The 15,747-nt window shown below is 30.2% G+C and overlaps 1 protein-coding gene across 1 annotated transcript in view; it reads right to left on the bottom strand.

Moving 5' to 3' along the window:
- Positions 1 to 10,735, bottom strand: part of LOC145313849 (uncharacterized) — a 238,241-nt gene extending 227,506 nt beyond the window's left edge. The window contains exon 1 of the mRNA XM_080153492.1: positions 10,587 to 10,735. Coding sequence (XP_080009618.1) covers positions 10,587 to 10,601 — 15 coding nt within the window. The 5' untranslated portion in view covers positions 10,602 to 10,735. The remainder of the gene's footprint in view (positions 1 to 10,586) is intronic.
- Positions 10,736 to 15,747: the final 5,012 nt, after the last annotated feature.

Here is a 15,747-nt window from a genome sequence, read left to right as displayed (position 1 = left end):
GTTTAGTATATAATACTTAATAAAAAGACTGTAAAAAAATAATTAAAATTTGCGCTAATTATCATTAAAGAAAATTAGCTCTAAATAATATTACTATCAATTTTAAATTGGTTTTCATAATGCAACAATAAAGTACTTAACATTTAACATTAAAGAGCTCGCTTTTTATGCCAGGAATTAAAGGAAAGTTAAATATATCCAACGATATAAAATTACTTGGATGTTGTACTAGATTTTCATATACTCTTATGAAGTGATACTCACAGCTAGCTAAATTAAAGATACCTCCATATACCCCCTGTACCCCATCCCTTCCCCTCCTACTGGATAAACGAGCTAAACAATAAACGAGAGGGGAAATTGAAACATCCCCTGTCATAATATCAAAGTTTATTCTACATCCATTAAATTCAAATATTTTTATTTTTATTTGTCATCTCAAAAAGTATATCTTTTTTTTGGTTAAACTTGCATATTCATTTATTCCTGCAGTGACTACAAATTATAGCGAACGCTTTTAGACATTTAGAAAAATGCACTTTTTCGGGCAACAACGCGAAAAAAATTATCTCTAGCTCATTATCAGCGAAATCATTATATTTCAACATTCCTCAGATTTTGGCAGGAATATAGGGATTAAGAATTTGAAAATCCTATAAAATAAAGTAGTAAGGTTTTATTTGTCTAGAGCTAAGGGATAAGGGATGCTTTATAAATGTCTTGTGATGGTTTTAAGATATTTTCTGACCTTTACTTTAAAATAGAGGCTAGGGGCGTCGAAAAAACATGTCCTTGTATAATAAATAAGGTTTGCTGTATCCAAATGGTCTGAATCTAAAAAGGAGTGAATTTAAGGAATTTTATTTTGTGAATGGTTTTTTAAGGATCTATATTGAGAGTTGTTCATCTCTCGCTGCTCATCCATCAATCTGTTCACTATGGTATCATGACACATTTCAAGAGAAGCTCTGCAGCTTTCAATATTTTGATACAAATAATTATAACAAGGACAGTTTTGTACATAAGTAAAGCAGCATCAACAAGCCAAATACATTAATGATGGCAAAACAAATATTTTCTTCAAGATCTTTAAATGGTCATAATACGACTGACATATACTTACATTTAGAGTATCTGCGCAATGGAATAACAATTTCAATATGTCTTTCTATTTGATATTTTGGGTCCTTTCGTCAAATAAACCTAAATCAAAGAATTTACTTTTAAAGCTTTTTATAGAATTGATAGTTTGAAGGACAGTAAAAAAATACTCCAATGCCCTAGATACGTTCAAAAATGACCAATACACCCAAAATAATTTTTTTTTTATATTGATAAAACATACAGCTGGAATCTTAGTAAAAAAGTATTTATATTTACTATAATTACTCAATATTATGTTTTAATCATATTTAAAGTAAATGCTATCCAGTATGGTTTCAAAACCGATTAATAACCTCTGGGTTAGAACAGGTTCTCAGCCATACTGAAAAATCATGTATTACATCTTATTACAAACAATTTTCCACGAAAATCAAAATCATAGAAATAATATCCTTTCCTTCGGCCCCTACGGTCTAACAAAGCTGTTTTAAATTTTATAATTTTTCATTTTAATATCCGGGGAAAGCTGTCTTTAATACGATGCCATAATAACTATTCTTTTCTTGAATATGAATAAATAAGTAAAGAACGTTTGTTGATGACTGATATAGGTGATAATCAAGCAGTCATGATTTTCTAAACATAACATAGATCTAAATCTTTAACTTGAACTTCGACATAAACCTAGCCCATTATACAGGGTGCGACAATTAGATTTTAAGAACAAAAATGACTACATTCATAAAAGCGAAGCTCAGAAATGAAACAGAAGAACGAACGAAAATAAACTTAATAAGCAGAATATTAATTTGTAAGTATAAAGACTTATTTAGGACTTGATTATGGAGATGCTTCGCTTATTATAGTGTTGTCCTAGGAATCATTATTCCAAAAATCAGATGAACATATCAAAAATTGTTGCCAAAAAAAATTTGTTTACGATTTTTTCATCTCTTTCTAAATTGTACCTAAGTGTTACAGGAATCATCATGCAAAGTCTGTAATCGATATGACAAAAAACGATGACTTATTAGTGCTATAAATAGCTGAAAACCATAAGATCTTTGCTGGTAACTGTAAATTATCTCTTTTAATTGTTTTCACCCTGTAGATGTAAAGAACATTATTCCTTTTACGACCTTGACAGCTAGAGGAGAGATATTGTTGTTAAGGTGTTGTAGATTAAGTTTGTTTTAGTCAGGTATCAACATTTATCAAAGGGACGCTCCACCACATAGTTTTATATTTAATATTTATAAAAAAAATCGTGATAAAAAAGTGATTTTATTGACAACATTTATAAAAGTTAAAAGTAGTTTTAAAACATTAGCTTGAAAGATAAAGGGAGAAAGGGGACATTGGGCTTTTTATTACACTATGACCAAAAGTGTTATATACGTTGATGTACAACTTTGGGGACTTTTATTGTATTTTGATTAGTTGGTTCATTAATTGAAATCTACAGAAGGGGTAATTTTGATTATCATCATTGGGGATGTACATCAATTTATCGGTCACAGTCTTACTCTTATCCCTTTAAAGTTTAAATCTCTGATATATTATACCTGTCCTTTAATATCTTGCAAACGGTTATAAGGAGTCTAGTGGATAAAAAAATAAAGTATTATTAAAAAAATTAAATGCATCTAATTCTAAACAATTTCAGAGTATCTTTTTAGTCTAAAACTTTAGAGAGGTTAGAATTGTCAAAGACACGACGATATGTGTCATCCTTCATGACTATCATGTCATACAAAATAAATAGATACCAAGATAGCAAATAGGATAGAAAGATAGAGAGACAAATGCATTTCATTGTTCATGACTATCATGTCACCCATAAGATCATATGTATGTAGAATCATGTATAAAAACAAAAATGTTCTCTATAAAAATTACCAATGGCTGCTTCTCTAACAATAGGGAAGGGATTAAAATAGAAATTAAAGGACAATTTTGTGCATTATACCAATGTAGCAATACCAAGCTAACAAAAATTAGCACAGTAAAATAAAATACAGTTAAAATATAAGCAATCATGGAAAATTTTCAGTAAATCTAGGCTCTTTTGATAAAATATACCAGACATATAATATGTTGGTATATAAATAATATCTGCTGCAAGCGTATTTCTGTGTATGTGGATTTGTAAGTAACTTGTCTTGTTATCTATCTATCAATCTATACCTGTCAAAAACTGATATTTGCTGTATCATTGGTTGATCTTTAATAAATCAATATATTGTGTATTATTACAGGAATCTAAAAGGATAAGCCAATGGCCGATAAATTGATGTATATCCCCAATGACGATTCACATAATTACCACTTCTGTAGATTACAATAGTGCTTGATAGGTTTAGGCACTCAACTTTATGAACCAACTGATCAAAATTCAAAGTTTCCAAAGTTATTAAGCCAACAAATAGAAAAATATTATTACAAAACTTTGGGGACTAGTGCAATAAATAGCCCAATGTCCCCTCCCTCCCTAGTATTATATGATCGCAAGATTCAATCAAAAACCTTGAGGAGCGTTGATAAGGGGACCCGTTATTTTCACATTTTATACAGGGATGCAGGGATGAGTCAATGGATAAGATTATAATCCTTCACAAAATACTTATGCTAAAAGCCTGGTAACTTGTACAGATTAAGGAAAAGAAGGAGTCTATATTAATTAGTTAGCCATTGTCCACTCCCTCCCTGCCCATTATGTGATATCATGTTGAATTGGGGTATTTTTGGAACATTTAGAACTTATATACATATGTGTGTGCCTGTGTGTGCTTTTGGGTACGTGTGTGGTCGCGATATCAAACGAAAAAAGTAATTATAAAACCAGCTAAATTGTATAATAGCAAAAAAAAATTTAACCAACACAATTTCTCTTTAACCATAGTTCGTCTGTCCTTTTGTTCGTCTGACTGAAAATCGCTGAGAAAATTGACATATGTATATGATCTATATTTTTTCATGAACAAAGCTGGATCTTTAAATCATTTTAGTGGTGAGCCAGATCGGGGTGAGCCAACTTTCCACTAATGTTTCACAACATTTTATGAAATGCCGCGCTGTGATTGGCTGAAATTCGGCTCACCTCGATCTGGCTCACCACTAAAATGATTTTAAGATCCAGCTCAGGTTTAATGACCCATTTTTAATACTTATATGATAAGATTCAGTGATTTAATGAAACTACCTGTCAAGAAAATAGATTAAATGGTTTGTTTACACTTTTAGCTAATCTATTATTTTACGGTTTTATAAGAATACTTCTTTAATAATCCTAAAATGTACAATTAGGTCACACATTTTCGTTATATTTTTATCAAACTATACATTTTAAGTATAATTTAGGGTATTAGGAAGTTTTAAGTTTTGATAGATTGAATACAATTATATTTTTTGTTTGTGCATGCCATTTTGTATCCATTTTAGAGGAAAGTTTTATCATTGTTTTTCATAATATATTGAAAGTTTAAAAGCAATTTTAAGTCAAGATGTTCTTTCGATTGTAGTTGAAAGTTAACGAAAACTTATGTTGACAAAGCTTGTTAGTCTGGAAATAATTTGCTTCTTACAAATATAATAGTTATTCATTGCATCGCAATATAGACAGCTTTTCGCGGATTTGAAATGAAAAATGATATAATTTCATTTCAATGTACGTGGTAAATTGTCTAGAATACGATGCTATACATGATTTTTTGACTAAAAACCGGTTCTAATCCAGCGGATATTAATCGGTTTCGAAGCCATACTAGAAATGTCCTAACTTAATCAAATCATATTTCTACCTTGCAAAAATTACTTTGATTTACTTTCCTAGAACCTCTCAGAATTATTTATTACTTTAGAATCTAAAATTAAATTCCCACAAAAGGAATATTCAAGGCTAAAGATAATAATTTTCGTGCATTTGAAAGTAATTAAATATCCTTTTAATTTTGTAAAATATTTCTGATATAATTTAGATGAAGTTAGAGATACAGAGATGAGTCAATGGGTTATAAATAATCTGTTTGGTTTTTAATGTATTAATATCCTAAGCCTAATAGATTATTACTAACTAGCAGATACACTTGGGGAGGTTAGGAAAATAACTTTAAACCATCCCTCTATAAAGATTCACTAAAAAGTACATCCAATTCGGACTAGTACCTTTAAATATCTTTATTTAGCTTAAGTCAATAATACCTTACTGCTTTGTCTTTTGCAAGCCTGAAATGAACGCAAGGGAGTGTAAAGGCACCTGCAATTTTTTTTGGAAATAAATAAGATCCCCCCCTCTCCAATTTTGGGGTGGTCTAAGCATCTTCAAAACTAATGAAAACTCCCCCAAAATTTGTTTAACAATGTTAGTTTTCTAAAAATCATTTTTGTAGTTTTTAAATATTGTCATATTGTTGAAGATACTTTTGCTTCAATACAAAAACGCCATGCGCAAAATTTCCTTGCAATTTACGCATTTTTGTGTACGCCCAAGATAAAGCTTAAAACATGATGATTAAAAATTGTGCATTTTTTGCCAGAGCACGAAATCCAAGTCGGTAAAAATGGCCTTTGTACTGAAATAGATTTCTAGGGTTAATTTGTAGGAAAAGTTTTTAGAAGCAACGCTTTTATACAATCACTAAAGAAGATCCTGAAATCTTAATGGACAAGGTAATGGACAAAAAAATAAACATTCCCGATGATTAAATAAACTGTTAGAAGGCTATAATGTTTTTTTAAAAAGTTTTAAAATTAATAGTTTGAAATCATCAAAATTCGATAAAAGTTCCTTAAGTTTTTGGGCCAACACTAGGATAAAGATGTACAGGGTGCGCCACATAAAACCGGACTTTTTTAAAACGGTCATAGCGTCAAAACTACTTGACCAATCAGGATGGTTGACCCCACTATAAAAAGCTTAGGTAATGACCTTTTAGCACAAAAAAATCTTTGGACGAAGATGGGCTCGTACTCCGAGCTGGCCGCGCTTTTGTTCAACAAGGCAGATTCGAAATGCGCTGGTGATATAATCTGGAATCTCGACTAGGGCCCACTAAATCAGACCTCAGCCCATCTGTAGATGAGGTAGAGTTATGCAACTTGCTGGGGATACTGCTAGATACATAAGTAAGACACTAGAAAAGACTAGAGCTCTCTATCTAAAATGGCTTGGCTGTAGTACTACGGCAAAGTGAAACGTGGCAGATTTAGATATGTCAAAAATCGTGTAAAATCGTGAAAATTTCTCGGTTCTCGACGTTAAAGACCCATATGGAACTTAAAAAAACATTTTAGACTGTGAATTGCGCTGACAACCCTAGCTGAATCTTCATGCCATTTCCAAAAAGGTATAGAACGTCGTTCTAGCTTAACTATGGTCCAAATAAAGGCCTCTGTGTCAAAGGGTAGCTTAAAGTTGGGTGAATTTGGATCCTGCGGTTACTCACAATCCTAAGGAAATGTGGCCTCCCAGCAGCCCGATCTTAATTCAATGGACTTTTGGGCCTGGAGCTACTTTTAAGCATGCACCAATAGACGTGCTCATACCACAAAGACCTCCCTCATTGCCACTATCAAGGAGAACTTCGCCAGCTTGTACAGGTACATTTTGACCTGGGACTGCCGGCGGTTGAAGAGGCAGGTAGAGGCGGTGATTTATGCTGGCGGCGATTTTATTCAAAGATCTAATAGTCATATACCTAGTTTGCTTGCCAGTTTTTAAAATTTAATAAAATCTTTAAAATTGACTATTTTATGTTCATTTGTTTACAATTTAGAAAAAGTCCGGTTTTATGTGGCGCACCCTGTAAATTATGTTTTCTTTACATAATTTAAAAGAAACATATTTGTTTGTATGTATGGTTGCTTGCTTGTAAGCCTTTAAATTGAATTGCACATATTGTGTGTGCGTGTTTATCAAGTTGTACGGGGTAAAAGGATAGATAAAAAAAACCTTTTTATTTTTTTTTAATAAAACAAGGAAGAGCACGTCCATCAGTAGTATATCTTTAGGAATAAAATTGCTTTTAAATAAATATGTCTTTCAGTATGAACCTTTCTTCTAATTTTGCTTTTCTATGTAGACATTAAATCTATTATTCACTTGTTTCTGTATCCAAACATATGAGAGACAGGCAAAATAGAAAGAAAAATAGTAGACTTTTTGGTTCTTTGATTGGATTCTAAATGGTTTAGTTATGAGTTGAAAATAAGCATATTACCAAATTTTTTTTTTTTTTTTTAGGCTTTTTTTAATGTTTTTTTGTAAATATTAAATAAAAAGGGTAGGAGAGGCCACTGGCAGATAAATTAATACGCATTAATACGAAAATATACATAACACATAAAGCCTAAGTTCACATGATATAAAAATTCTTAAAGGTTCATAAACAAAACATAGGCATTTTATTTTTTATAATGCTCTTATATAATATCTATTATTGTCTAACATATCAAATTAAAGTTAAGTCAATAATAAAATTGTTAATGACAGAGCGCCTTTAAAAGGTTCATAATGTCAAAGTCTCCGATGATGTTCATTCAATATTACACACAATCTACAAGAATTTCTCATAACAATAATTATTGTTTTTACTTAAATAGTTTTAAAACTGGGGTATCGTATTGCTCTACATTCCTTGTTTATGAAGGATTTCAAAACGTCAATTTAATCAAATTAATTGACTTATAAACTAAAATTTCATTTTTTAACATTTCTAACTAAATGTTTTTATATTAAAACTGTTGTTAGCTTATCAAAGCTCTACTACATAGAAGATAATTTTCATTAAGCACATTATATTCTTCTTGTATTAAAATTTAATTCCGTTGCTAAATATTTTTTGTTTGAAATGTTGGTTTTGTAAGAATGTCCCAATCGTCGGTGTAATTATCATTGATGAAAAGTAAATGGAGAGAGAGAGAAATGAGATACATCAAAACAAAATATTTATCTGCACTCACAGAGATGTATACTCTGAAAATTCATTGACAGAATAACGTTAAAAGGTAGCTAGCTGCTGCGCATTAGTATTGGGGAGGAAAAATACTACAGAAAAGCAAAACTCATAACAAGAATTGAATGTTTAAAAATAGCCTAAAACTTTCCTATGATCTATTTGAATCTTTGTAAGATCTCAGCGGACTATTCAAATAAGTTAAAAACTAAAAGACATAGATTATTAAAATGCTTCTACTACATAAATTCCTTATTATTATTATACCTAATTGTTATTTGAATCTTTATTACTATTGCTGATGAAGTGATTCTAAAGATCAGACCACGTTAATTATTGCAATAATTTATATAATAAGTTAAATGGTTGCTCTTAGTGATGCATTATGTATCTTTCAGATATCTTACCTTAGCGATAAGGTGCTATCCCTTAAAGTTCTTATAGAGCACTTAAACCTATACTGCGATGACCTAACCCTGTGGGGCTATCCAATACCCAAAATAGCCTGATCTAATTATGACCTAAAGTAATGAACAAAAAAACGAAAAACTATCCCCCTTATTTTCAATTATGTTTAAAAATAATGGGAGTGGGGGGGGGGTTCTGTGCTCAACAAGGCACTTTAAGGGAAAACGTAAGTGATAACAATTGAAAGGAGGATAAATAAGAGCAGTGTATAAAGAGAACACTTTATATGAATAATAAAGAATACTAAAAATTTTTTAAAAAATTCTTTGAATTTCAACAAATTAACAAAATTTCTGGTCTGTCTGAAGACAAATGACTTTGTTTACAATTATACCAATATTATATTTTCCTTTCAATGTCTGTTATAATGAGATTAAAAATCAAGACATAAATTAATCTATTTGCCATTGTCATATCTCTGCTATACTTTAACCCTATTCTCTAATAAACTCTCACTTTCTTGATTACTGACCACTTTATAAAACCTGCTCATTTCATAGTTTTAATTATGTTAGGACTTTCACAGACTTTCTGATTTAAAACTTAAAGCTGAAAATAGATATTTTGTTGTAATAGTCATATTGCTTCACAAGAAAGTTTATTACTAAGCTGGACTAAAAACTTATTGTTTTTTTTTTGACGAATTTAAAAGTAGAATAAGCAGACGAATAAAAATAACTTATTCACTAAATAATTTTACATAAAAAATTTTCTGTATGAAAATATTGTTAGGTTTTTTTTTAATGCTGCACTTGTTGTGGGCATATTATTTTTTGTTGTTATAAATAATAATATAAAATTCGTAAACGAAGTTTGGACCTTAAATAAAGTAACAAATTATAGTCTTTACAAGTCCTAACTGTACCGTGTGTAAAGAAATGAGTAACCTTCCTACCGGCGATTCATTAACTAATCTTTCATACCTCCTCACAACTTATATACATACTAAATACTCCTCAATCAACTCAATACGAGAAAAAATAGGTGCATAAAAAGTGCTTCACATTAATTATATTTGGAGTAGAAACCGAAAGTATTATGTTTGCTATGTTTAGGTTAAATTTTGATTATTTGATTTTAGAATGATCATTTGATTACATAAATTCTTTCTTTTTTATATAAAAGTAATACAATATATCTAGCTGATTAGGTACAGGGAAGGCTTATAACTAATTTAGGGGAGTTTATCTTCATCCTCTCAAAAGAAATCCACCCTTCTAAAAATGTGTTTTTTTTAAAATTTTATTTTAAAATCTAAAATGGGATAAGTATCCGATAGTATTATATCAATTCGTAAGGTTTATTTTATGTCTGTCCGTTGAAATCTGGCTAGCTAGCCTCTGAACCATTTGAGTTTATTTTAAGAAAGCTACACATAATTTTTTGCCCCCTTCCTTTATATAGATTCTAAATGCTAGGGGCGCAAACCCGAAGTGATAAAATAAAAAAATGGGTAATCTTTCAAAGTTCAGGTATCTTTTTATTTCAATAATAAAAGTATTATTATTTCATAATACATTCTGGCCTAAGTAATAAAACAATTACCTACAAAATATAAAAACAAAATGTTTGTTTTTATGATTTTGAGATGATAATAAAATAATATATTAGAGGGTAATGATATTAAACTAAGCCTTTTTGTTAGAAATAAAAGACTTCAGGAAAGGCAAAATCAGGCAAATTTAGTATTCGATTAGGATGGTTTTAGTCCATCTCTGCTGTGTTTAAGAAAGGCACTTATTGTGTAAGGTGTTAATTTTAGATTCATTTTTAGAAGTTTTAAATTATAATTTTCTCATATAAAAAAAATTCTATTAAAAATACAATTTGAACATTAGATATATTAGGCTAGCATTATAAAGATTTAAATCAGTATATAGGTATTTTGCTTGCTAGAAATAGATAGATAGTTAGATCTGTTCAGCCATCTAAACTATAAAATAAATTGAGTGTAAATTCATGAAAAGAACAAAACGTCCAAGAACAACCTGTTAAGTTTTACAATTCATTACTTTTTTATCAAAAAATAAGTATAACAAATGATTTAAAATGACAACCTACCTCTTTTTCAGACATAATCACTCTTTAGATAATCATTATTTCACTTTACATTATTGATTATAACTTATTTTATTATTACACAATGTGTTTTGATAATTTTTGTTCACAAGAAATTCACTTGTTCTCCCGTCAAAGGTTTAATTTCAACTAAAGAATGTTGGGACAGCTCAAAGTAGTATTGAGTGTGTGTGTGTGTGTGAGTGTCTGTGCGTGCGTGCACGTCTGTGTGTGTGTGTGTAAAGTGCCCAAAAGGTATCGTAGCTACCTGCCTAGATGGTTGTAACTTGTATAGTAAGTATACTATAGCACAGTCATGTAAGGGCTGTTATTAGCGTGTAAGCCATTATCTTTTATTTACCCTTTTTTTGTAGCGGACATTACAGTTTTTGCCGTCGTTGTTTTCCTATTCTTTTATTAGTCATGTTTCTTGCATAATTATAAGCTTAAAGTTTAATTTATATCCTTACTAATCAACTTTTGTTTAGTATTCTTATAATTTATTTTTTAGAAATGAAATAAATATAAAAAATGTTGCCTTTTAAGTAATTGCTGATCTAATAACCCATAAAAAAGAATAAACTTACAGTCCTAAGATATTTTCTAATGGATAGAATTAAAAATCAACAAAATGTTGTTATTTTTAATAATAAGAGTTAAACGGGTTAATATAAAAGTCTCGTATTTGTAACATGGCTAAAATGTGTATTCTATGATACGGTGCTTTTATTACATAACAAAAATTTGCTAATTATCGAAATAATAACAATATAAAACATTTATGATATGTTTTTGATAAACAAATAACCAAAAATGACATATTGTAAGAAAGTAACTTCGGTTTGACGAAATCATGGACATATCCCCACCCTCCTCGCAAAAAAATAGAATAATTTGACCATTAAACTAAATTTTGCTAACAATGGGAGAGTGATTTACTTTACATTGGATAAACATCCGTATATTAGCAGGTGAATTACTTGAGTAAGCGCTCTCTAACCCTTCACAATACTTCTTAAAATATATTAACTTGTTTTGAAACATTGTTCATAGAAATATATGATTCTTTAATTTAAAGTAGCTATTTATAAAGTTTTTCCATTATGATCTCAGTAACCACCGAACTAATTTGTTTCTTTTTTTTTAAGAAAAATTAGTTTTGGGTAAATTTAGGCTATTTTATCATTATATTGAAGTCATTTGAGAGTTTTAGACTATTTTCTACCCCTGGGCCCTTATCTTCGAATACAGAGCCTGCAGAATCTAGGGGTACATCTTATTAAACAATGTCTTTGTTTTGTGTCCAAGAACTATTCAAGGAATGCATAATATGACACTTTGTCTCTTTTTAAAGATTTGGTTTAGAAAGATTACAGAGTATTGTGATTCCACGCTGAAAGTATTGCTCTCATATGCAATGTATACTTTGTATTTAGGTACATTGCACGCACAGAACAGTTTTCTATAGAAAAAAATTAATATTTATTGTACTGTACAGTACATAAGTTTTTAGAATGGAATAGGACAGTTACTTTGTAGTAGCCATGCTACTCTATAATTCAAGTGCTTATCCGTCTGTGAGAAATTGATTGACGGAAACGTAAATTTATAGGCTGCTATCCAAGATTGACGGTTGGCTTTTTTTGAGAAGATTTCCTGTACCACTTCCAGTATATAACCTATTTGGTCCGTCAGTTTGTCGGACATTGCACACTTATATTTTTCTTTACAGTCTGTGTTATAAAGTTAAGATTTAACAAAGATAAGATTTTACGGCTTGGTATGAAATTATCTAAAATAAATTTAACCGATTTATAATTCTGGTTGAACATATTTTCCAAAAACCTTTCTCTGTACTCATGTATGTACCTGTATAAATAAATATATATAAATGATGGTATATTTAAATATGCTACATTGCACAATTACGAGACAATAAAGCGACCAACAATATAGATCATTATACAATAGATACACTTTTCATAGAAGAAAAGAATTATAGTGCACCTATTAGGATTTTTATAGAGACAAAATATATTGTTGTTAGTAGCGAAACTTACATTATAATTCAAAATGTTCGTCCGTCCGTCTTATCGTCTATTAGAAACAGTATGGGGGAAGCGTGAATTTATTGGTTGCCATTTATGGTAAAGGGCTGATGTACAAAAGAATAAGATTTGCTTGCTATGCTACAAAAGGCCTTTATTAATTTTATATAATAAGTTTCGTAATTTTCTTCTTTACGACCACTGAACATACTCTCTAAACTAACTTCCCTACTAAGATAACTAAAAAGACTAATACAAAGTTTGGAAAGTACTCTAACTTGAATATATCTATTGTCCGTCTCACCTATTCTATCTAAATATCCATCACTGAATGTTGTCTATTCTAAGGCAGGAAGGAAGGAGACATTGGGCTGTATATTATACTAGTCCCCAAAGATTTATGATTTCTTATTCGTTAGCTCAACAACCTTGGGGGACATTTATTGAATTTTGATTGGTTGGTTAATGAAATTGAGTGACCAAACGTTTCAACCACTAATTGTAATCTATAGAGGGGATAATTTTGTGTATATTCCTTGGGGATATACATCAATTTATCGGCCATTGTCTTATACCTTTAGATCCCTGATTGTAAAGTCTATATGCTGCATATTATGATACTAGAGTTGGCTCGATATAATTATCTCCCTATTGGCTAGTTTTCTATATGCATATCTATTTCTCAATAAATCTATTTTCCTCACCCGGCATTACTATCTAAAAGAAAGTAAATATTTGATAATTTAAATGATTTTTAAAAGATTTTTTTAAATTATATTTTTTTCTTTACATTACCATCACCAAAGGGTTATTGATGATGATTACAATTTTAACACACAAAATGTCGCCACAATCGAATTCTTTTAAAACAAAGTTTTCTTAAATTTATCATATTATAAATTTAAATTTTCTTTTTTATGATTAGAAATTAAATACATCAATATAAGGTAAATAGCAACATGAAGTGAAAAAAATGAATTTATTTTTAATAAAGTAAAATAATGGGTCTTATCGTTCTGGGCAATGAGAGTTTATTATGGATTATTGGAGCAATATGAGTTTTAATCATATATTCCTTGGAAAACTTGAGCTCGTTTATAGACATTTATTTCCTATATAGATCTGACATGGATCTTGAAGCAATTAAGCAGGCCGTTTTGTACATGTTAAAAATTGGAAGATTTCATTAAATAAAAGTAATCGCAAATATACTTAGTAAATGATAATTACCATTTGCGTATATTTACGCATTGGTCAATAGAAAAGTATTTAGAAACGACGCCTCTAGCCTCGACAAAGCCCCAAAATGGAGCATCAATTCAAGGGACCAATAATGTGGTAAACAATTCTTAGTAAAATATCCCAACATAATTCCTTTATATATATCTTCTCCCTTATTTAGCTAAGCAAAAGGTTGCGTGATTAAACTAGATATTTTTGAATTAATCTATAATACAAAGTAGAACGATGTCTGTCTGTTTGTGTGTGTGTTTGTCTGTTTGTTTGTAGCGAAGGATCTCACTAACCGCTGAACCGATCGGGTTCTCCTTTACAGGGTAGCTTCTCATAGGTCCCAGGAAGGTTTATAACTATTTTCTCGGGGGGTGGGACACCCCCAACCCCCCCAAAAATGAAAAATCCCCCCCCCCAAAAAAAATTTTTTTTTTCTTTTTAAAACTAAAATTAAAATAGTGGAGTTGACTAACCCCCCCCACCCAAAAAAAAAAAAAATTCCTACCCCCCAAATTTTTTTTTCTATTTTCTTGTAAATCTAAAATACGAAAAATTGGTTTAATCAAACCTCTTGGGGCAAAGCCCCTAGAGGCTAGGGGCGAAGCCGCTAGTAAGAAATAAAACATTCTAAACATGATATTTCATATTACTTTGCTTTTTAATTATTTGCTGTTATTTTCTTTGCAACAGTTAGGACATGCAACTAATTATTGTAAGGTGAAAATAGTAGCTGGAGAAAATATTAGTTTTCAGATATAATTTTTAACATTGGTTATTATGCTTTTTTTACAATTATTAAAGCTTAAAAAATCCTCTAGTTAAATAATAGTTATTTATCGCTGGTATTAATATATGAATTTTATTTTAATATTCGTAGAAAATTATCAGTAATACGATGCTATGCATAATTTTTCAGTATGGCTGATAACCGGTTTAAATCTAGCGGATATTAATCGGGTATAAAGCCATACTGGAAATTTTTTCAGACAATCTGATTCATTTTTAAAGTGGTTTGACGTTGCCTGACTTCTAGGGTTGACAATATATCAGATTATATCTCTGCCATGCCATAACGGATTTAGGATATACGTGGATATTATAACAGAGAAAAATTTTCTTCAATTTAGGTTGCTAACATGGAACTCGTTTATTGGTGTAGTAGGGGTTGGGGATGGATAAAAGAGGTGGATCATTTTTCTAGCCAGCTTCGAGTAACACTTCAATAATTGAGTATATATAAAATCTGGAGTAAGATCCAAGTAATAATATATCCATTTTTTGCCATATGAGTATAGTTATGTTGCGAATAGTAAAATCATACAAATACCAAAAATGTTGTGAGTCTTGTTCATTGTAATTTTCACATAAAAATGCTATTCATTACCATGCAAAATTGGAACTTTATGACAAAGGTAGTCTTAACTTGATCTATTTAGTTCAGAAACCAAAGAAAGGTTTATTCTGTTTTATACCTACCCTCTTGAGATTATCATATGCTATGTTAACAATAGTTAACTAGCATTTACAAAATGACAGTTTTTTATTGTTATTATTTTATATAATTCGTAAAGATTACGACCAATTTTTTTTAGGTGTAACATATAAAGTAAAATTATATGTTACAGTTTCCATATTAACCTTCAAAGAATATATCAGAATTTAGTAGTAGATGCGTTACCTGCGTTCACAACAAGCCTACAATGACCAGACACAATTATACAGCTGTATATATATTTGTACACCCCCAGCTCCCGTTTGTAGACTCTCCCTGTCCTCCCCTACCCCCTTCATCAATAAATAAATGCATACAAATTGGCTCACATTCGCACTTACAGCCAATTTTTTTGCAATATCTGCTGTATGTGAAATTGTCCATAATATTT

This window comes from Acartia tonsa, chromosome 3 (assembly GCF_053477335.1).
Source record: "Acartia tonsa isolate MP-2025a chromosome 3, ASM5347733v1, whole genome shotgun sequence".
Taxonomy (NCBI): Eukaryota; Metazoa; Arthropoda; class Copepoda; order Calanoida; family Acartiidae; genus Acartia; species Acartia tonsa.
Note: the sequence above shows the minus strand (reverse complement) of the source record. Positions and strands in the feature narration are given on the sequence as shown.